The sequence below is a fragment of the Acomys russatus genome, chromosome 20 (genome assembly GCF_903995435.1).
Source record: "Acomys russatus chromosome 20, mAcoRus1.1, whole genome shotgun sequence".
Taxonomy (NCBI): domain Eukaryota; kingdom Metazoa; phylum Chordata; class Mammalia; order Rodentia; family Muridae; genus Acomys; species Acomys russatus.
The window spans coordinates 60,313,553-60,334,077 of record NC_067156.1 but is presented as its reverse complement, the minus strand read 5'-3'; the positions used below and the strand labels follow the sequence as shown (position 1 = coordinate 60,334,077).

At 45.4% G+C, this 20,525-nt stretch overlaps 2 protein-coding genes across 2 annotated transcripts in view; both read right to left on the bottom strand.

Annotated features, from left to right (window-relative positions):
• The window catches only part of Cfap53 (cilia and flagella associated protein 53), a 43,739-nt gene extending 26,397 nt beyond the window's left edge, over positions 1 to 17,342 (bottom strand). The window contains exons 1-6 of the mRNA XM_051163653.1: positions 17,035 to 17,342; positions 10,869 to 11,098; positions 9,316 to 9,489; positions 3,133 to 3,436; positions 2,216 to 2,434; positions 138 to 354 (exon numbers count right to left, since the gene is read on the bottom strand). Coding sequence (XP_051019610.1) covers positions 138 to 354; positions 2,216 to 2,434; positions 3,133 to 3,436; positions 9,316 to 9,489; positions 10,869 to 11,098; positions 17,035 to 17,103 — 1,213 coding nt within the window. The 5' untranslated portion in view covers positions 17,104 to 17,342. The remainder of the gene's footprint in view (positions 1 to 137; positions 355 to 2,215; positions 2,435 to 3,132; positions 3,437 to 9,315; positions 9,490 to 10,868; positions 11,099 to 17,034) is intronic.
• Positions 5,039 to 5,490, bottom strand: LOC127204539 (aconitate hydratase, mitochondrial-like). Its single transcript, XM_051163650.1, has one exon. The coding sequence runs from the start codon at positions 5,397 to 5,399 to the stop codon at positions 5,115 to 5,117; it is 285 nt and encodes a 94-aa protein (XP_051019607.1). The 5' UTR covers positions 5,400 to 5,490; the 3' UTR covers positions 5,039 to 5,114.
• Positions 17,343 to 20,525: the final 3,183 nt, after the last annotated feature.

Below are 20,525 nucleotides of genomic sequence, written 5' to 3'. Positions count from 1 at the left end.
GAAGGGTAAATGAGAGCACAGCATAATGACAAAAATGTATTAAAGTGTCACAGTCACTTTGAATTGAATGCTAACTAAACAACTAACCTTTAAGAAGTAAAATAAAAAGATAAGATAGATACAGTTCAGTTCCTTACCTTTTTCTTGAACTTGGAGTTTTCTTGTACACATGACTTCGTCCATGAGTTGCTTCCTTGCCGCCTTTTCAAGTGCGAGCTCTCGATCCTTCTCAGCCAACTTCTTTGCCTTTATGTCCTCTAGTATTCTGTCCAGTTCTTCCTCCTGGGCTTTTTCTTCCATTCGTCGCTGCATTAGATAGTCATTGTATATCTTCTGTTCTCTTCCCATTTCTTCCTACAGAGTAAAAATTAATTCATGGTATTAGAACACATCAGTGAATAGAAGCAAGTTAATGTTTAATTACATGGACACTTATTTATTTTGTATGTAAGTGGTGTGTGTGTGTGTGTGTGTGTGTGTGTGTGTGTGTGTGTGTGTGCATGTGCGTGTGTGTAGGTCAAAGGACAACTTTCAAGAACAGGCTCTATCTTTCTACTTCGGGATAGAACTCATATCAACAGGTTTGATGGTAGTCTCCTTTCTCTGCTGAGCCATCTTGTTGACCCCAAGGGAAGTCTTAAAAGCAGTATTCTAAAAGGTACAATCCTTATCTTGTGATGCTATATACTTAAGCAATCAGTGATACACTATTATCTCCGGGATTTAGTTCAAAGGACTCAGAAGTGATTGTAGGTGTGGACAAGAATGTGTCACGGACATGAGGACAAGTCATAAAGGCTTTGTTTGACAAAGTTCCAAAGATCTCCAGCTGATCACCACTGCCCTTAAATATTATGAATGGCCCAGGTGTAATTTTGCCTAAAAACTACTTTGAAATCTACTTTTTTTCCTAAAACTGCCTTTCTCTCCATTTGTAAGCCCTAATAAAATTTACACTGGAACAGTTTTTCCCAAAGAGAATATTGAAAGAAGGCATCCGGCCAAAGGCTTGAGGCAATGAGAGAGTCTTGGCTTTGACTTTTATGTGCAGCCAGGCAGAAACTGCTTGAAAGAAAGTTAGGACCTTGACATAACAGTACCTGGCTAAATACTGTTAGCTATAGAAAAGTTTCTTTAAAATCTGCTTTGAGAACAATAGAAGGTGGGCTTGGAACATCATGCTTTACAGATATTTTACAATAGAGGACCCTTGGCAGTTAGCCTAGGTTTGGATAGAACACCTGTTGGTTTGGGACTGGAATTAAGTCAATTTTTTTTCTGTGTTAAGAATATTTAGTTTGATAACAATTGAGATGTAATCTGAATAAACTATTTAAAAATTTTAAAAAAGAGTATTTAGTTCAAATTATGTTGCTACGTTGTTATGACAATCATGTAAACACAATGGTTTTAGCCCAGGAAAATTTATGATTAAACTTTACTGAGTATTGTTTAAGTTGAAGGTTTCGGAAGCTTGTTAAGGACACAAGGGGGTTCAGACCATTCTTTGTGTCTGCTTGAAATGTTTGACAACCCATTTTCGAGTAAGTTGATCTAAATTCTTTCTCAAAGAGTTTCCTAAAGCAGTTATCAGCACACTTTCAGTGGGACTACTGCTACCCTACAATGGATTGATCTGAACATCAACACGAATGACATAAGTAATCTATAAAGAGACACTCCACCTAGGAGACTATAGAGAAGGTAAATAAGAGCATGAAATAGCCAGGCATGGTAGCGTACTCCTTTAATCCCAGCACTCGAGAGGCAGAAGCAGGCAGATCTCTGCAAGTTTGAGGCCAGGTTCCAGGACAGCCAGGACTGTTACACAGAAAAAAAACTCTGTCTTGAAAAACAAAACAAACCAGCCAAACAAACAAACCCATAAAACACTGTTCGGCATCATTAACCATTACAGAAATGCAACTTAAAGCCGTATGCAATATTAGTCAACGTGTACCATAATGGAGCAAAAAGAGCGACAATATAAAATGCTAAAGAGAATTTGGGGAAACTAGGGTGCTCTTGTATGGCTGGGGGTGGGGGTGCAAGGTAGCTATCTTTTAAAGTCTTCCCTCCCTTCCTAACCCCCTCCCTCCCTCTCTCCCTCTTTACCTCCCTCCCTTCAAACACACTGAAAGTAACAACCCACAAGGCTGACAGCTCAACAGACCATCCTGACCAGCCTTTAGTAGGCACGGAATATGTATCTTACTCTCTTCTGCTGCTTCTTATCTGCCTCGTCTTCTAAGTCTTGAAGGGCCCTTCCCACAAGTTTCATGTTCAAGTCTGTTTCCTCCCTGTGCTCCTGCCGCACAGCCTCCATCTTCTCTTGCATCGCTTTTTGCAAACTCTTCCTGGTTTCCTGCCTTGTCTTCTGTTTCTGGAGCTTCTCTTGTTCCTTCTCTCGTTTGATCTGCGCATTGTTCTCCTCCTAAGGAGGAAGATAAATCAGAAGAGTCATGCATTTGCTGTAAGGGGTGAGCCTAACTCATTCCTTGGGATTTATGCACACAGCTACATTGGGGACGGGAGCAGCAGAAAGGGAGCTTGCCTTTCTTTATTTTTCTAAGATTTATTTATTTATTAAGCATGCAGTGTTCTGTCTGTCTGTAAGCCTGCAGGCCAGAAGAGGGAATGAGATCTCATTATAGATGGTTGTGAGCCAACATGTGATTGCTGGTAATTAAACCCAGGACATTTGGAAGAGCAGCCAGTGCTCTATAACCTCTAAGCCACCTCTCCAGCCCCCAAGGAGCTTGCTTTCTAACGCAGCTGAGTCAGCAACAAAGCTTTGTAGAAATTGCTCTATGTATGAGTGTAAAGTAAATAGTAAGTAGGTGTGTAGTCCAAAATGGACCAAAAAAAAAAAAAAAAAAAAAAAAGAAGAGTAAAAGGAAATGATCTTTGATCCCAGTACTCATCACTCACCACTATGCTCAACATGCCAGCCCAGTGTTCCGGGCTTTAGCTTCTGTGCACATCTGTGCATTTATTATTAAGCAGCAATGAGAATTCCAAAGTGGAGATGTGCTTAATGGACCAGCCCCAAACTCCAAGCAGACTGTATTAGCAGTCGGGCAAACAGCTCTGCTGATGGAGCGCATCACTGGGACGTTTGAAAGGGCTCACCAGGAAGCGGGCCTCCTCTTCCTTCAAGCGCTGGGCTGCCTGCCTCTGCGCCAGCAGGCTGGTGACTTGAGCATTCAGCCCCAGGCGTGTATTTTCCACCAGCTCCTTCTGTCTCTTCTCTTCTTGGGCTTCTCTCTTTTCCTTGGCTAATCTGTCTTCCTCCCAGAGCTTTGCGAACAGCTGCTCTTCCACCAGCTTTTGCCTTTTCAGCTCCTTGTTGAATGCTACCTGTGCTTTTCGCTCCTCAACTACCTTTTTCTCGTGGATGCTAACCAGTTCACTGCGGAGCTCCTCACAGCGTTCCCTGAAAAAGGACATTCCAAAAGGCAAACCGCAGTAGCTCATGAGGCACTGTTGTATTTAGGCATACGTCTACACAGTAATGCACCGGAGTAAAAAACAAAAACACAAACAAAATAACCCAGATGTAGGCCATCCAGACAGAAGAAATGTGAGGGAGCAGTAGGGAGGGAGACAGATCTAAGAGGTTACCCTAAGATACAGGCACTGCCCTCAGGCAAAGAGGTTTTGAATCCTTGCTCTGCCATTTCTTGCATGACTTTAAATCAAAACTTTAACTTATCTAGTTAAGTGTGGTGATATACGCCTTTAGTCCCAGCACTCAAGAGACAGAGACAGGCAGATTTCATTGAGTTTGAGGCCAGCCTAGTCTACCTAGTGAGTTCTCAGACATCTAGGGCTACACAGTGAGACCCATGTCTCAGAACGAAACACTGACCTCACAGGAGGAGATCAGCAAAGTCACCATACAGACACAAGAGGGGTGCAGACAGACAGACAGACAGAGCAAACTGTCTGAATTATACAGGAAGAGCCTCTAGGGGAGGGGAAGCCCAGCCCCTGGGTTGAAAAGTTTCGGGCAGAGGCTGGTGCATGCTACCCTGTAACAACTGACAGAAACTGGGAGAACCCGGAGGCCTGGTCCAACTGGATATGTTACATAGGCCTGACACCCAAAAAATAGCACTGGCCGCTCTTGCAGGAGTCGCTGGTTTAATTCCAGCCCCCATACAGCAGCTCACAAACATCTCTAACTCCAGTTCCAAGGCCTTCCTGGGCACTAGGCACACAAGCGGTGCACTTACAGCCATGCAGGGAGAAAGCTCATAAATATCAAGTAATAAAACAACAAATGTATTTATTAAATGAATAAAAAAAGGCTAGCGACTGTTTTAAACACTTCCAGGAAATACTGAGCTTTTAAATCCCTTCTGAGGATAAAAATCTTAAAATTAAAAGACACATGAAACTGATATTCATATCATGTGACCATCGCTACACTGAAGGTCTTGAATAAAAAAGGGGGGGGGGAGAGCAAACAAAGAAACCAACATTAATCTTTTTAAAGACTTAGTTTTCTTATTGTTTTTTAAAATTATGTATGTTTCTGTCTATGTGTGGGTAGTACAGGTGCCAATGGAATCCGGAAGAGAACATCAAAATCTCTGGAGTTGGACTTACAGATGGTTGTAAGCTCCTGGATCTCTGTGCTGCAAACAGAACTTGAGGCTTCTGTAAGCACAGTACATAGCTCTGAACTCTGTAACAGCACTTATTTATTTATTTAGACTTGGATCTTTTTTTTTTTCTTGTAAGAACAAAAGGTTCTCTAAAATCCTTCTGCCACCAGTGAAATGATCAGGCAGAATACAAACTCCTGGAGAGGGAGTTGCTGCCATCAAAAATAAATACAGTCACATGGGTTGCTCAAGGATGAACCAAACTGAACAGGAAGGCAGGGGCTGGGACCTAACACTAAATGCCCCCCACAGTGTGCTCACTCAATGGGCTGAGGATGGGGAGAGGAAGAAGCAGGTCTGGTCGCCATCTTAGAGCAGGTAGCCATGTTGGATAGAGCAGGTCTGGCTCTGATGATGCACACAGACCTGTCCTTTTGACACCCAGCAGGGTCCAGTGTAACAGGACAGCCAGCCTGGACCTTCCTTATTGCTGCAGCACCTTCATCCTGTGTAGGGAACTGCCCTAAACCACTCGATCTGAGTCTCACTGAAGGTGTGGTTCAGGAGGATGGTCTCCTGGGTCCCATTGGGGTGTTTGATGATGACGTCAGAGGCTTGCCAGGGGGCAAAGTCCTTCCGGCCTCGAATGGGCAGCTTGTCCACTGGATGGATCTTGTTGTAGTCAGAGGGGTCAGCAAAGGCAAGGGGCAGCAAGGCCTGCTTCTTTATATTGGTTTCATGGATCCTGGTGAAGATGGCCCAACCCCCAAGATGTCGGGGCTCCATTGCTGCATGTTCCCGGCTTGGGCCTTCACCATCACCACCCTCCTGATGCCATATTTCTTATGGTAGGGAGCAGTGTCACAGACAGGGCCAAACTCCTGGGTGACAGCATTGTGCACAGAGTTGCTCTTGCCGTTTTTGATGTTGATGCTGTCTAGATGCCCACGGAATCTGAGCCCCGGGCCGGCAGCAGAAATGTGGTGCACTTCCCTTTGGCCTTGGTGAGGATCTGCAGGTCTTCTAGGTCTTTGCTGTCCCATTTGTCAAAAGGCTCCAAGAGCTGCAGGCGCTGGCTGGTAGGGCTCACATCCATCCGCTGCCCTCTGCTGTCTTGGGGGAGGAGGGAGGGGTGGTGGTGCTGGTAGGTATCCTGCCCTGGGTCAAAGTCCAATCGGGGAAGCTCTTCTGCATCTGGAGCCTCCTCCAGCTTGAACTTCTTGCCATCCTTGCCTGTCAAGAAGTCAGTTTATGTGTTGAGCTTAAGGGGTCCTGCAATGGCCAAGGCTGTGACAATCTCTGGGGATGTGAGAAAGGTACGGGTTTTGGGGTTTGCATCATTGCAGCCAGTGAAGTTCCTGCTGTTGACAATGGTGCTCTTCTCCCCCTTCTTGAGGTCTTTCCTGTCCCACTGGCTGATACAAGGGCCATAAGCATTAGCCGAAACGATTCCACCCACAGTCCCTCAGGATCTGTGCACAGCCATCCCACTCAACGGTGGCACAGATCTGCTCAGAGCCTGGAGTGATGGGGAACTGGGGTTTGCACTTGAGTCTGTGGGCCAGTGTCTGCTTGGCCACTGCTGCTGACCATCCGAGGTCCTCATAGCTGCCAATCAAACCCATCCTGATGTCCAAAGGCCAGCCTTCCTCCTCTGCCACAGTACCCAATTCTGCCACTGGGTGAGCCAAGTCTGGAGTAAACGGTCCACTGATATGTGGCTTTAGCTCATTGAGGTTAATTTCAATCACTTGGTCCTACTGGCAGCCAGGGTCAGGCACTAAGTGGTCCTGGAGTTCTTCAGCTAGGTTGGCGATGTCTGCTTAGCCTGTCTTGCTCAGGCCCTTCTTCATCTTGTGGTTGTACGGGAACACTGATGTAATGGCCCCAATCTCTGCACCCATGTTGCAGACTGTTGCCGTGCCACTGTAGGAGATGGAGTCAACATCAGGCCCCTGGTATTCCACAACAGCACCCGTGCCACCGTGAGGATGCCTGCCACTTTCAGGACCACATCTTTGTCCTGACCAGAGAGGGGGAGCCCGTCAGCTTCACACCCATCGCCCTGGGACACTTCAGCTCCCGGGGGATCCCAGCCATAATATCCACAGCATCAGCGCCCCCTACTCCAATGCAGATGCCTCTCAGGCCATGACCACTGGGGATATGGGAATCGGTGCCAATCAGAAGAGCCCCTCGGTATGCATAGTTCTCTAGAATGATCCGGTGAATGATTCCAGCCCCAGGCCTCCAGAAGCCCATGCCATACTTGGCAAGCTGGGCCTCAATCAGATGGTCACAGTGGATGGTTGATGGCACGGCCACTTTGGGCAGCCCACTGCTAATGAACTGTAGCATAGACAGCTGGGCTCTTTCATTCTGCATGGCCACCCGGTTGGTACCCATATGTCTTTCCCTGCTCAATCTCCTGGTTGGCTGGGTCATCCAGGTGTCCATGTACAATCCTGAGAGAGCCAGAGGCCGGTTCAGTGTCAATGTTCTACTCTCGCAGGTCATATCAGATGTACTTGTCGGGCTCAGAGTGGCTATTGGCCACCTTGGCCCGTTGGCACAGGACAGGGGCCACATGGTACTGACGCACACCCAGGGCCTTCTGCAGCTGGGTCACCCAGTAGGCTGGGAGGTGCCATTTTGGGCACTGACAAAGATGAGGTCACTGTGACAGCAATTCTTAATGTCCATGTCTTAGAAGCATAAGAGTCCAAGGACCTGAAAACGAAGGGCTTCTGCAGTGTGTGTCAGGAAGCAGATCAGAAAAGAATCACGGGGCCAGAATAATCAGACAAGAATAAATGGAGACCCACCACATATTCGGCAGAGGTAGAAACAGCAGCAGCAGAGGGACAGACCAATTTTACCAAAGACTTCTGGGATAGGGTTTTGTCGTGAGAATTTTGAAATTTTTATCTCTTTAAAAACAGAAATATACGCTGGGCCTGGTGGCACACAGGCGGATCTCTGTGAGTTCAAGGCCAGCCTGATCTACAAAGTGAGTCCAGGACAGCCAGAGCTACATAAGAAACCCCGTCTTCAACCCCCCCCCAAACCAAACCAAACAACACAACAAAAACCCACAGAAATATTGTAAGAATATGTTTTTGTTTTGATCCCAGGTGTGAGGAGATGGGACTGCTTTGAAGCAGCTGACTATGATTTGCCTCATGCAGAGAAGTGATTTTGCCAGCTGCAGATAGTTTCTGCGACTGTGTGGCCGTCGCAATGCTGGGGATTTTTCAGAAGGTGTATAAATGCTAGGGCCCTGAGAAGTGGGGTGGGTTGTTGGTGGGTCATTGCTTGCTACTGGTTGAGGTTCGTTAAGTAGTCATGCACAAAGAAGAAATAAGAAGGAGGAGGAGGGAGAAGAGGAAAGAGAAGAGGAAGAAGAGGAGAAATAATTAGATATCCTGACTGTGACTTGCCCCAACTAGTATGATGCCCCTAATCAGCAGGGAGTAGTCTAACCATAAAGTTGCCCCCTTTCCTCTCGATCGTTTTTTCTCTCCTACCTGGTATTGGGGGTCAAAAGGGTGGAAGAAAAGGGATGAGGAAGGTAGAAGAAAGAAGAACCTACAAAGTAGCAAATACTGGCTACAGGTTTCAAAGAACTTGATACCAACAGCAACGCTGAAGTTGAGAAGTAATATTATCTTATTTGGCACTCTGTGGAAGGCAAGCACAGAATACGAGAGCGGGATTTTAAGGCAAACTGAGCACTTGTGTTTTAAGTGACCTGTGATATGATTATCAAGATTTAAAGTATGGTCACTGTGTACACCTTCTAAGGCTACAATTTACAGTAAGTTAGCATTCCTGAGTTATTTTAATAGACAAGTTAGATGGGGGATTGTCTCTTTAAGACCGTGGTGATTCTTAAGGAGGATGGATTCCCCAGCCTGAAGAGGTCAAGCCCTGCTGGCCACAGCCACCTCCTGTGCACAGAGAATTAAAAAGCAGGCTGTGCTCTTCATAGCTCTTAACTTGTCCCAGCTCTTCTGTGCCCTTTGTTGAACTAGATCACTGATGCAAAGCTTTCCCCAGGCCCGGAAAAGTTGCAGAAGTCTGGTGTTTCCTTTGTTCTTGAAGTTGCTCTGGGGACTTTCTCTGATGAAGCATCCCGGGGCCCAACCCCCAGCTATCCCCAGTGGTCCAGTGTGGGGGCTTTCTCCTCTCTTCCCTTCTCCCCTTCCCTTCTTTTCCCTCCCCTCCCCTTCCCCCTCTCTCCCTCTCTTACCTTACCCCCTCCTTTCTCCTTTTCATCTTTCTCCTTCTCTTCTCTCTCTTCCTCTCCTCCCTCTACTTCCTGTCCTCTTCTCCTCTCTCTCTCCTTTTTCTCCATCTCCTCTCTCCTTCTCCCTTTTCTCCCTGTCTCTCCTCTCTCTCCCTCGCTGCCCCCTCTCCTCCTTCTCCCTCTTTCTCTCCTCTCTCTCTCCCTCTCCTTCCTCCCATCCTCTCACCCCTCCCCTTTAAAGCCCCTACTGTGTGTTCCCACATACTATACCATTCCCTGTCTTCCTCCCACTTCAAAGAACTATCACGGTCTTGACACTCTCCCTCCTGATGACCACTGTTTCCGAAGCTTCCGGTCCTGGACTAGCCACAGCTGCTTTGTCATTCTCACTGGAATATTCTGTGTAACACCACCACGTGCACATTCTGCAGGTACACTCTGGCAACTTATTACCTGAATTGCTGATCTAATTTTTCAGCTACATAGTCCTGCCTTTCTTTTTCCTTCTTCTCTCTTAATAACTTGGTTCTCTCTCTCATTTTGTCTTTTTTCTCTTCAATGGTTTCTCCTTTCGATTGCATTTCAGTAAAATACTCGTTTTCTTCTGATGCTAAAAGTTCACGTAGCCTGAAACAAACAAGAAACAATTAGTCAAAATTATCATTTCAACTGACTTTTGTCCTACTGGTTTTCTGATTTAGTGTCTAATCATTCTTTAAGAAATAAAAAGTCACTGTGAGGTTAAGGAAATAACTCAGTAAAGAGCATGCCTTGCTCAGTTGAATTTCTTCTCCAGAATCCACTTTGAAAGAATAGAAAAAGAATAGGCTGAGGGTGTGAGTTTGGTCCTGGGACCCCCACAGTGTAAGGAGAGAACCAACTCCCAAAAGTTGTCCTCTGACCTCCACATACACAGTGACACTCCCCATAAGTAGTGTTTAAAAAGTCACTGTGGTTCTCTATAGAGTAAGACCTTAATCTGAGCTATATTTTGTTTGATAATATACAGATGACACATGAAATGTCTATCTTCAAAAGTAGCAAAGTGGACAGATCTTATTAAAGAAACAAACCCTAAAACAGTGTATTCTTTGTTTTTCCATTAAAATGTAGTTAACATAAGTAAAAATATTAACAAATAATAGTTATTGGTTCAAATGTGAAAAACTTAGGCGTGACCTTTACTTGATTTCTTTTTGCACAACACAATAGTAAACATTGTGGTTTGGTGAGCTAAGGACATAGCAATATTTTAGAGAATGTGTCTAACATAGGAGAGGCGCTGAGTTTGATCCCCAGTGAAGGGACCACAGTAGCAGCAGTCAGATTGCATTTGGTTAAGAGCTGCTAAGACTCCACTGTTAAAACAAAGACCATCCAACTCTGGTGCAGAGAGCATTCCCTGGACGAGGTTAAGCTGACCAAGAGCCACTAACTAAAAATAATGTTTATGTTCTGAGGAAAATGTTTAGACCTTCAGCTCTGGGAAATAGTCTTTGTACCAGATCATTGCAACCATAAAACTATGCTTATGATCAATACATCCTATGGCCTTAATGGTGAAAAAAAAAAAAAATCCCCAGCCACACATGCAGCTGTCCTTGACAGCAAGCTGATCAGGACCAATCAGATTAAAGGTAGGCAAGACCCGCTTTGTCTAGTTAGTAAAAATAGCTTGAGTCACAGTGGACCACCCTGTTTCCCTGGTAACCCCTTGCATGAGCTAATTATGGTTTTTCCTATATATACTGACTCTAACAGAGGCTGGGGGAGGGGGGTCACAGTTTCAATGTTCTTACATTGAGCTGTGTCCCTGGCTGCCAGCATCTGTGCCTGTGCTTGGGAATAAAGGTTGTTTTGTTTTTTGTTTCTGTTTTTCCTTTCTTGCTCCTCTCACAGGTGTCCTCGGTGTTTCGTTTGCACAACCCCAGGCCCAACACCTAGTACTTAAAGTGAGTGCTTCAGGAGCGCTTCAATGCCTGGGCTACCGTGTTGGCGAGCCTTACTTATTACGTCTCTCTTCAGTGTTGATGATAAAGCCTTGCATGGCATCCTTGACTCTTGCTTTCACCAGACTGTCAAAGTACTTGCGGTCATTGTGCTGGATCCAGTCCGCTCTCAGGCGATCCCGCTCATTTGACTTGATGGAAGCTAAAGTAGTGTGATACTTGTGGTAGCTGCGCTGGATTCGTTTGAGATGTTGCTCGGCCCTCTGAGCTTTGGGATGCTTGGCTCTCTGAAAACAAAGAGCAGTTGTCACTTATAATAAGCAAACATGAAGAGCCTCACCATGCCATGGATAAAATATATATATATGTATATATATATATATATATATATATATATATATATATATATATATATATAGTGTTGTATATATATATCTTATATCATATATTATATTGCATATATAATATATGATATGTTATATTATATATTACATATCTATATACACAATATATCATATATTACATATCTATATATAGTCTTTAGTTCTTGGTGGGGTACATTCTGATAAATCTCTCGTAAACAGGAGATAATGTTAGTAAAATGCATTTGACACACACAATGTAGCAAACATATGAGACACTGTAGAGAGTCTGTTATTCAGCCATGTTACTCATGTTACTCATGATCTTTCCCGAGCCTGACATAAGCTTCATCTTTGTAGAGGGATTTTAATCCAACAACATGGCTGTTCTGGCAAGACCTTCTGGAACTATGTGATACAGCTGGAATGAATGCAGCCATGAACTGCGTTACAGTATGATCTGGCTGGAATTCAGACACATCCTTAATATACACCTTTAGATCCCAAACAACGAAAGTAAGGCTAGTTAACAGAAGGAGGCAGCCATGTTAAGAGTGACGTTTATGGGGGGGGGAGGAATGGGAGGATACAAGGGATGGGATAAACATTGAGATGTAACAAGAATAAATTAATAATAAAAAAAAAAGAGTGACGTTTAACTGAGGGGCTGACTAAGTGATGAATACACATCACGCTCATATCTCAATGTGACCCGACCCGCGGGTCCAGTTATTCGGGGGGTCGAAGGGGGTCGCGACCTGTGAATGAAGAATGGGCGAGAGAGCGACACGACTCAAGGAAGTACAACTTGTCAAGAGTCGTTTACTGAAAGCGGGTGTTTGAATTTAAAGCATGGTTCGGGGGGGGCAGGGGTAGGAAGGAGTGCAGTGGGAAAGTACAGAATCTTCTGGGGTAAGAACCCCGGGGTAATGTGTGGGGAGGGGGAGGAAATAGGTGGCTTCTCTCAGAAGTCACAGTACGCTGAATGTTCCTTTTCTCAGGGCCAGGCAGAATGTCTGTGGTTTCTCAGAAGTCACGGTACGCTGAATGTTCCTCTTCTCAGGGCCAAGCAGGATGTTTGATAAGTTCTTTCAACAGTAGGCTTGAGGCCAGCTGGAGTCCCGTTCAGCCAGGGGTCTCTTGGCTCCCAACATCAATGCCCTGCCCAAGGCCTCGAGAGTAACCTTACTATTTATTGCTAATCCAGGAAAAGCTCCAAATTCACATTTTAAAGTCCTACCCATCAATGTCTATCATTTTTGCACCATGATAAAAAAGTAAGTCAAATCATGAGTCATAGGTAATCTGTTTTTCTTAAAAATTCCTTTAACTACAAGTTGATAAAAAATTTTTAAAATAAAATTATTAAAGTTAATATTTAAACAGCTTTTTTGCACCCCTTTCTGCATATTCCCACCAGGTCAATACATCACTCAAACCTCACGAGAAGCTTCTTTTGCAGCCAATGAAGATTATCACAGACACCCACAACAACTGGCCACAGTGCACAGACTAAGAGACTACAGAATGTTCAGTGCAAAAGGAGCCGTATTTATCATACCCCAGTCCTGCCCCCAGCCCCGCCCCCTCTTCCAAGGCTCAGGGATCATTGCAGAAGAAAGGGCAAAGAGTATAAGAGTTAGGGGCAGTGGGTGGCAAGAAAAAGTCTGCTGGGCACAGAAAGGCAGCTGCACATATGAACTAATAGGGATTGTAACCACATGCTTAAGACCTGTGTGAGCCCAAGACAGATGGAATGGCAGCATGGAGGGAGAAGCTGGGAACACAGGCTCATCACTAGCTGCAGAACAAAGGACTACAACTGTTAGCTGCTGGGGAGGGGGTGGGGTGGCGGTGGGGAGTGTTTTTGCTAAGTGTATCTCCTGATAAACTGACCACGCTCGGCAGAAGACTACACATCCAAGAATATTGGGGCAGCGCATATTGGTCTCAAAGGGTTAAAAAAGAAAGAATATGCACTCGGGAGGCAGAGGCGGGCAGATCCAGATCGATGTGAGTTGGAGGCCAGCCTGGTTTACAAAGTGAGCCCAGGACAGCCAAGGCTACACAGAGAAACCCTATCTCAAAAAACAAAACAAAACAAAAATTCAAGTTGGGTAGGTATGGAATAAGGGGTGTATATGGAAGAGTTGGGGTGAATACAGGCAAAACAGGCAAGAAACTGGAAACTCTCAAGAAACTAATATAAACAAACTTGAACAGGCAGGGTTCTAGAAATTATTTGATCAAGCAGAGATGCCAGTGTGGTGTTCAAAGTGCTTCAACCTGGGCAGTGAGGATTAGGCTTTCTCAAGCCTGATCATGTGACCTCCTGTCCCCACATTGTTTCTAACCTGTTATTACCATCAAAATGCTTTCAATTAAAAAGGGGAGGGCTTCTGTTTAACTACACATGTACTAAACTGTGAAAGTGAATCAGCAAGAAGAAAGAAATGAAGGAGGACAGAAGAGGGGCTGGTGCTGAAAGAGAAAATTTTTAATTAGCATTAAAACAACCAGAACAGCAGAGCTCTCAGCTCTCTGACTCATTAAGAGTGCAGGTCAGCAGGTATGCCAGCCCAAGGCCCCAGATGATAAGTCACAAAGAATGAGGAGCTAGGAGACAAAGGCCTATTGAGTGTTCCAGGGACCGGCTGGCCGTAAAAGATAGGGAGGATACACAAGGACAAATTCCTGAGAGAAACAGGTACTGGACATGGTTGAGTGAGTAATGAGCCAAGACCCCTCATCCGATCTTATGGTGTTTGCCTAATTCCCCCTTGAGGCCCGCACACAATGTTAACCAGACATTTCGTTAGCTCAGATAAACATCCGCCCTCGGGTTCCGAGAGAAACAGGAACCAAGGACTGTTGCCAAGAGATTAAGTCTGACCTTACCCCAGATCTGCTTATACAATTTGCTGAAGTTTGAAACAACCAATCGTGTGTGGCCGTGCCAAAACTTCTCGCTCCCCCTGACCTTTGTCCATATAAACCCTAAGCCCCTGGGCTTCTGGGTCGACCCCTCTGTCTCCTGCCAATAAACTGCCTCATGTGTTCACAGCAAGACGGTCGTTTGTGTGTCTTTGGGTGCACGCCATCCCGAGGCTTGAGTGAGGGTCTCCCTTCAGGGGTCTTTCAGTGCTAGAACTTTATTCTGATTTGAACAGTTTGAAAGCACAGCCTATGCTACTGACATTTTGGGATAGTTTCAGTTCCTTAAAATGTATTTATTCGCTTTGTGTAATGGCCGCTCAAAAGTTAGAAGAGTCGGCATATACGTTTGGTAGCTAGCTATATCAACACACTAAATGAAATCTCATTGATCACTTCTGTCCCTAGCATTGAGCCTTCCACAATTAGCCTTTCAACATGAATGAGTGAGCACGTGTTTCGCAATGGTATTGATGAGCCAGTGTCTGTGCCTCCTGGTGCCACCAAAAACCCAATGGTCTTAACGTTTGTGTTTTCAGCATCAGTGTTATGTAGTCATCGCTGGGTGAGCCGTGGCACAGGAATGCTAATTCATAGCAACGGACCCGTAAGGCACAAGGCAGATTCACTCTGCTGAATTACATTTAGAACATTGGTGCTGGAATGACCAGGTACCGGGGGTTTGGTATTTGTAGTAACCATTCAAAGGGGGAAAAAAACAGCATCCAAAAATAAACTGATGGAATGTTTCAGGGATTAGGGTACACAAAGAGGCACCTAGATGCAGTTGTCAGGACGAAATGGAGAGCAGACCCAAGATGTGAGTAGAAAGTGTATCACGCATGAGAAGCAAATCCACATCACAATCATTGAACTAAATTATTACTCTCTAACATTCTGGGTATGCTATGAGTACAGATTTTGTGACAGTGTCACTTGGGCAGGAGACACAACAAGAACCTGGGCTTCTGGCAGACACGTGGGCTGGGCACAGCACACACACAGGCCAGCTGGGTCCAACTGTTGCCAGGTGTGAACGCAGGAATGAAGACCCAGGGCACACATTGACTAAGGAGAGGACTGAGGGTAAGAGCCGGTGAGACACGGCATGAGCGACAGCTAGACCTGAAGGCCCTGTAAGGCTTGAGGAATCGAGCCATGATGTCTGTCATGTAGTTCAGGCTGGCTTCGAACTCGCTCTGATCATCTGCCTCTACCTCCCAAATGCTATAGTAGCAGAGTTGTATCACCAAATCCAGCTGAGTTCCCGGGCTCTGGATAAGAAGGTGTGACCTTGAGTTGTCCAAAAAGGAAAAAGGTGATGCCAATCCAGGAACAGGCTTGTCACTAACCAAACTCTACACCGTTCAATAGAAATATAATAAAAAATTGTTATGTAATTTAAGCTTTTCTCGTAACTGCATTAGTGAAGCAAAAATAGGACATTAATTTTGGTAATATATTTTATTTATCCAATATATCCAGAATATTATCTTTTCAGTATGTGACTTTGAACATTTTCAACATGTTTTTAGAAGTCAGTCATGTGTGGCTAGCAACTACAATAATGGGCACTGGTGCTGGAATTTGTGACGACCAAGGTGCTGCATCTCAGCATCCTGTTAGAGAGCAGCGACTTCACCCAGGTTTGACTCTGGCTATATTCCTTTATCACTGGGTGGAACAAGTTATGTAGTCCCCAAGCCCAGGGTTTCTCATCTGTCAAATGACGAAAAGAAATGTGCTTGTGGCTGCTCACTTCACTGTTTTTGTTCGGCTTTGCTTTCTCCTAAGGAATCATCTCTCTCTCTCTCACTCTGGCTCCTTTTACCGCTTTACTCTTTCTGTAAGCACACAGCTTTAGCACTATGGTTTCCCCCTGTTCCTTACTGGTTATGTACATAAATAAGTTCTCAACAAATGGCACTGCATTGAGATACACGACCCAAAAGTGTTCTGTTTCTGTCCCCCATGAAGTCATCTTGAGCCCTCACAGCCCACAGCAGCGTCCAGACTACTCTTTTCCAGCTCCAGACACTATAGTTCTAGGAACTAGAGAAGAGGCAGGTCTGTGAGTGACTGAATGTGGACTATAATAAACTGTACTCCTCACTAACGCACATCTTTCTTTCACGAGTTACCACTACAGAGAACATAACCTATTACCTGCCTTTAGCGGCTGGTTTAGGAGAAAACTGTTTCTGCGGCACATGGATGGGGAACCTCCCCGGGCCACGGGCTCCACCTCTGTGTATTCTTTAGTGCTATACACCCAGTAGAGGTTCCCGCATAACTCTGATTACAATGGTGTGTAGATTCCAGTCTGCAGGAATAAAGGAACCTACACGCATGGATGAGGAGAGCCTGGATTCTCAGCAACGTGCGTTAAATTACTTTCTTATGGGTCACATTACCGGCCCATCCCAGGAGGCAACTACCTGGCTTATTTCCAGTCTGTTGGGGCACTTTTGTCCAACACCAATTACTCACTTAGCTGGGACAACAAACACTGCTTTACCACACATACAGCACTCAAAACCCAATTTCCTTGCTGTAGACATTTTCCTAGGGTTACAAGACCGACCCAATGTCATACTATTGAACCATAGCCAGTATTGAACTGGAATCTGCCTCCTGTCCCAGGGCACCACAGCTCTAGCAGGGGGTCAGATCATCCTGTTTGGGGAATATTTAAGAAAAACAAAACAAAACAAAACACCAAGATCCCAAGTGATGATTGTAGCTGGAGATGGAGAGGAAAAGGAAGTGCTGTATGGGAATGGTAGGTAAATGAGCAACAACCTAGTCTTCCTCAAAACCCGCTCCATCAGGAAGCTGCTTCCCAGGTGAAGGAGCCCAGCCAGGGAGGGCTCTACCAGGAGATGGAAAAAGTCCTAAGTTTCCCGCCACAAACATCCTGTACTTACTATGATCACTGCCTTGGGAGTGGGGCCCGTAAATTCCCTTGTGACGGTGCCAAACCGCTGGCTATACATCTTCAAGTCTCCTTAGAGTGGTGGCGACGGGAGCTAAAAGGCCCAGTGGAGTCTATTTCCTAGACGCACTGGCTGGTTGCTATGGTGCGCCGGCCCGCCCCGCGTGCCTGCAGTGAAGGTGGGCGGGCCAAGCGGAAGTCGTCTCTGGTCACTGGCCCGCAGGAGCAGGCGGCTGTTATCACTCCGCCCAGGAACACCTTCCGTCACCAGTTTCTCCTGGGCTCACCACAAAGTCAGATGGGGGGGTAGGGGGGTGGGGAAGACACTAAAAAACCTTCAAAACACAATCCAGGGGATCTTGCAGGATCTTACTGACTTAAGAGCATGAGAGAGGCTAGTGGACCGTGAGTGGGAAGGTTAAACTTTGTACTACCTCCAAGTTAATGACGACAATAATCACATGGCAACCTTATGCTTGAGTAGTTTTTTTTTTTTTTCTATATATATTTCAAAGTATTTCCAGAAACAACCTTTGAGGTTGACAAACTTTTACAGGGTTGAAGGAACTGAAGGTATCATTAGCTTTTAGAGTGAAGTCGATTAAGGCTCAAGGAGCCGAAGTGCTGTATCAAGCCACACAACCAGTAGTCTGGGAACAAATCTTCCTCTGCACTTAGAAGACAGGGCTTACACTTTGGGTTAATTTAGGAAGAAGGCAGATTAGATATTCCAGTGGGGCAGCTACTGGGCTGGACACAATGAAGTCTGAACGGCGCAGTCAGTGGATCAGGGCTGTGGATCAGAGGTCCTCTACTCAAGTCAGGGTCCCAGGCAAAAAGAGCAGCACAATCCAAGAACTAGATGGTCCTCGGCATCTTAGTGCTAAGCCGGAGTTAGTGTCTAAGAGCCTATTACAAATGGTACTTTGGTGCCTCTGTTAAGTGTATATGGGGGGCGGGGGAAGCAAGAACAGAAGGGGGGGGCAGTAACAAGGCCAGTCACTGACGATACTAAGTGCCACTCCTGCGCACCTGAAGGTCGGCTTTCTTCAAATTAGCATGCTTAATTACTTTAACCCACCCACTTCAGATTTTCTATACAGTACAACTCTACATTTGGGTTCCAATTCCTGAATTCCAGGTTCAGCTTTTCAGCCACAAAAGAATGTTTTTCTTCTCTTAATAATAATTTTTCTCTCCTACAATATTTCTTCTTTCAACTGCAGTTCAGTAAAATACTCATTTTCATTTACTGCTAACAGTTTATGTAGCCTGAAACAAACAAAAAAGAAAAAAAAATTAAGAGGCTGTCTGGGTTCCCTGATAGCGCCCAGAAGGGCAGCTCCTTCATTCGAGTTGCTCAAAGTGCAGGTCCCCTCACCCCAGCACACATACCCTCTACAGAAGGGAAGAAATTCCTTGAGCAGGGTTTGTGAATGACCCCAGAGATTGGGGCTGATTGCCCCCCACCCTCGATATCTGGGTGGCCACAATGGTCCTGTTGGGGAGTTTGGGAGGGCCTGGGGAATGCGGCCCTTAGGGACCACCAGCTGCTTGCAGACATCACAGCAGCATCTTGAGCTCACATGCGAAGGCATGAGCTGACTAGCCTGGCGACACTAACTCGGTTTAGATGGTTTCACCATTCTCTGAAGAGTGGAACCAGCTTCTCCATACACCAAGAGGCTTTGCTGGCAGAGGCTCTGCCCCAGGGTGGCTGGCACCAGCTTCAAAATCTACACAATGGTCTTCTCTGGCCTAGGCCTGGAGGAGCCCTATAGACTGAATGTTGGGATGAGTAGCAGGTGCAGCTCCCCAGCCTGCAGCCACCCCACTGAAGCCTAAGGAAATGAGGACCTGGCAGTGATCTCACCACCCACCATCTCAGTTTCCCACAGCCATCAACACTGTTACCACCCTGAAACAAAGAAATGCTAACACAAAAACTAATAAGAAAAAAATGTTTTAAAATAATTTTACAATAGAACTTAGAAATGATTGTTTCCAACTTCTATACTATATAAAAAAAAAGCTCAAACAAGGACTAGTGTCTCCATAGTATACTGAATCCTATATTTTAGTATCAAAGTCCATAATAAACTGGAGATCTTTTATCACCTATAATATATACTGATGCATTTTATAAAACTGCATTTATGAATCTCAGTATTATAAACAGTGATAACTATGGGCCAAGCTTCTAATACTTGGAGGAATGACACAAACACAGCTGAGACCAGCAAGACTATTATGGATGAGCTTGACCGGATTTCGTCATGTGGGACCCATGGTCTTCAGCTTTACATTTTCAACAATGTAGTTTTGTCATGTTATCCTCAGGTGTGTGACAAGGCCTTTGGGAGCTCAACCATGGTAGGGTGACTTTCTAATGTCACCTTGACTAGACTATGCTTCTTGGAATCCTTCCCCATATGCTTCCAGTAAGAACATCGACAGACACCTTGTGGCTAGAAGTGAGGCAGCAGCAGGCTTTTCGTAACACCTGGGAGGTTGGTGCAGGGACACCAGGTATGTTGCAGTTCATACAAGCCGTCATTAGTCTTCTCTTCTGTCTCACCTTGGTACGGGCGAACAGCAAGTCCTACAGCCAGGCCTTCAGCTGCTACAGCTTCCCTGGGATCTTCCATTAGCTTCTCTAGTCCTAGGCCAGATGCTACTTAGCTCCAAGGAAGGACACTAGCTTCTGCTGCAGGATGCAAACACCACTGAAGCTGGAGGCCGTGAGCACTGACACTGGTTCCAGGCCATCTTCTGAAATTCCAACTCCTGCTCATGAGCTCCCCTGTGCCCATCCACCTTCCCTTCCTAACTGCCTGTCCTGAATACTTTTAAGTTCCAGCATTATATACAAATGACAGTCTTAGAGGCTGCTTTATCTCCTCCCCAAATTACATAAAGTAAAACGTCTCCCCAAACTCCCTTAAAACACATATACTACTCTTTGTTGTAGTGGTTCTGATCCTTTGATTGTCCCCTAGTCAGATACACACAGTAATCAGAATCTTCACTCACAGGTCAAATGCCAACAAAAGACATTTCCCTTGGAGCATCACTGTCAGAAGGACCAGAATACTAGGGACAAGTGGTGCGTTCTAAAGGTTAAAAAGCAATATGATTCCAGGAGAGAACTAAGCAAAGCAGGGCAAAGGAAGACTAGAAGGTGGCAGAGAGCTGTGTCTGGTGAGGTGAAAACTGAAAAAGTGAGTGGTCCACATCTGAACGACCTAAAGCAGCAGGGCTGGGACTAGGCTAAAGCAAGGGGGCTGGGCTGGTGCAGGACAGAGTATGGCGAGACCCTCAATCCTGGCCCTGTAAAGCTGGCTAAGTAACAAATTATATAGTATCTTTTTGGCATTTTAAGGATGGAAAGTGAAGTAAGACTGAGCCAAGACTTGCCGTAGGGCAGAAACTCAGTGCATAAATTCATTCACCCTCCTAACAAACATTTGGGCTGAGGGCAGG

Coding starts and splice junctions, on each gene's coding strand:
- LOC127204539 (XM_051163650.1), bottom strand. CDS start 5,399: ATGGAGCCCCGACATCTTGGGGGTTGGGCCATCTTCACCAGGATCCAT.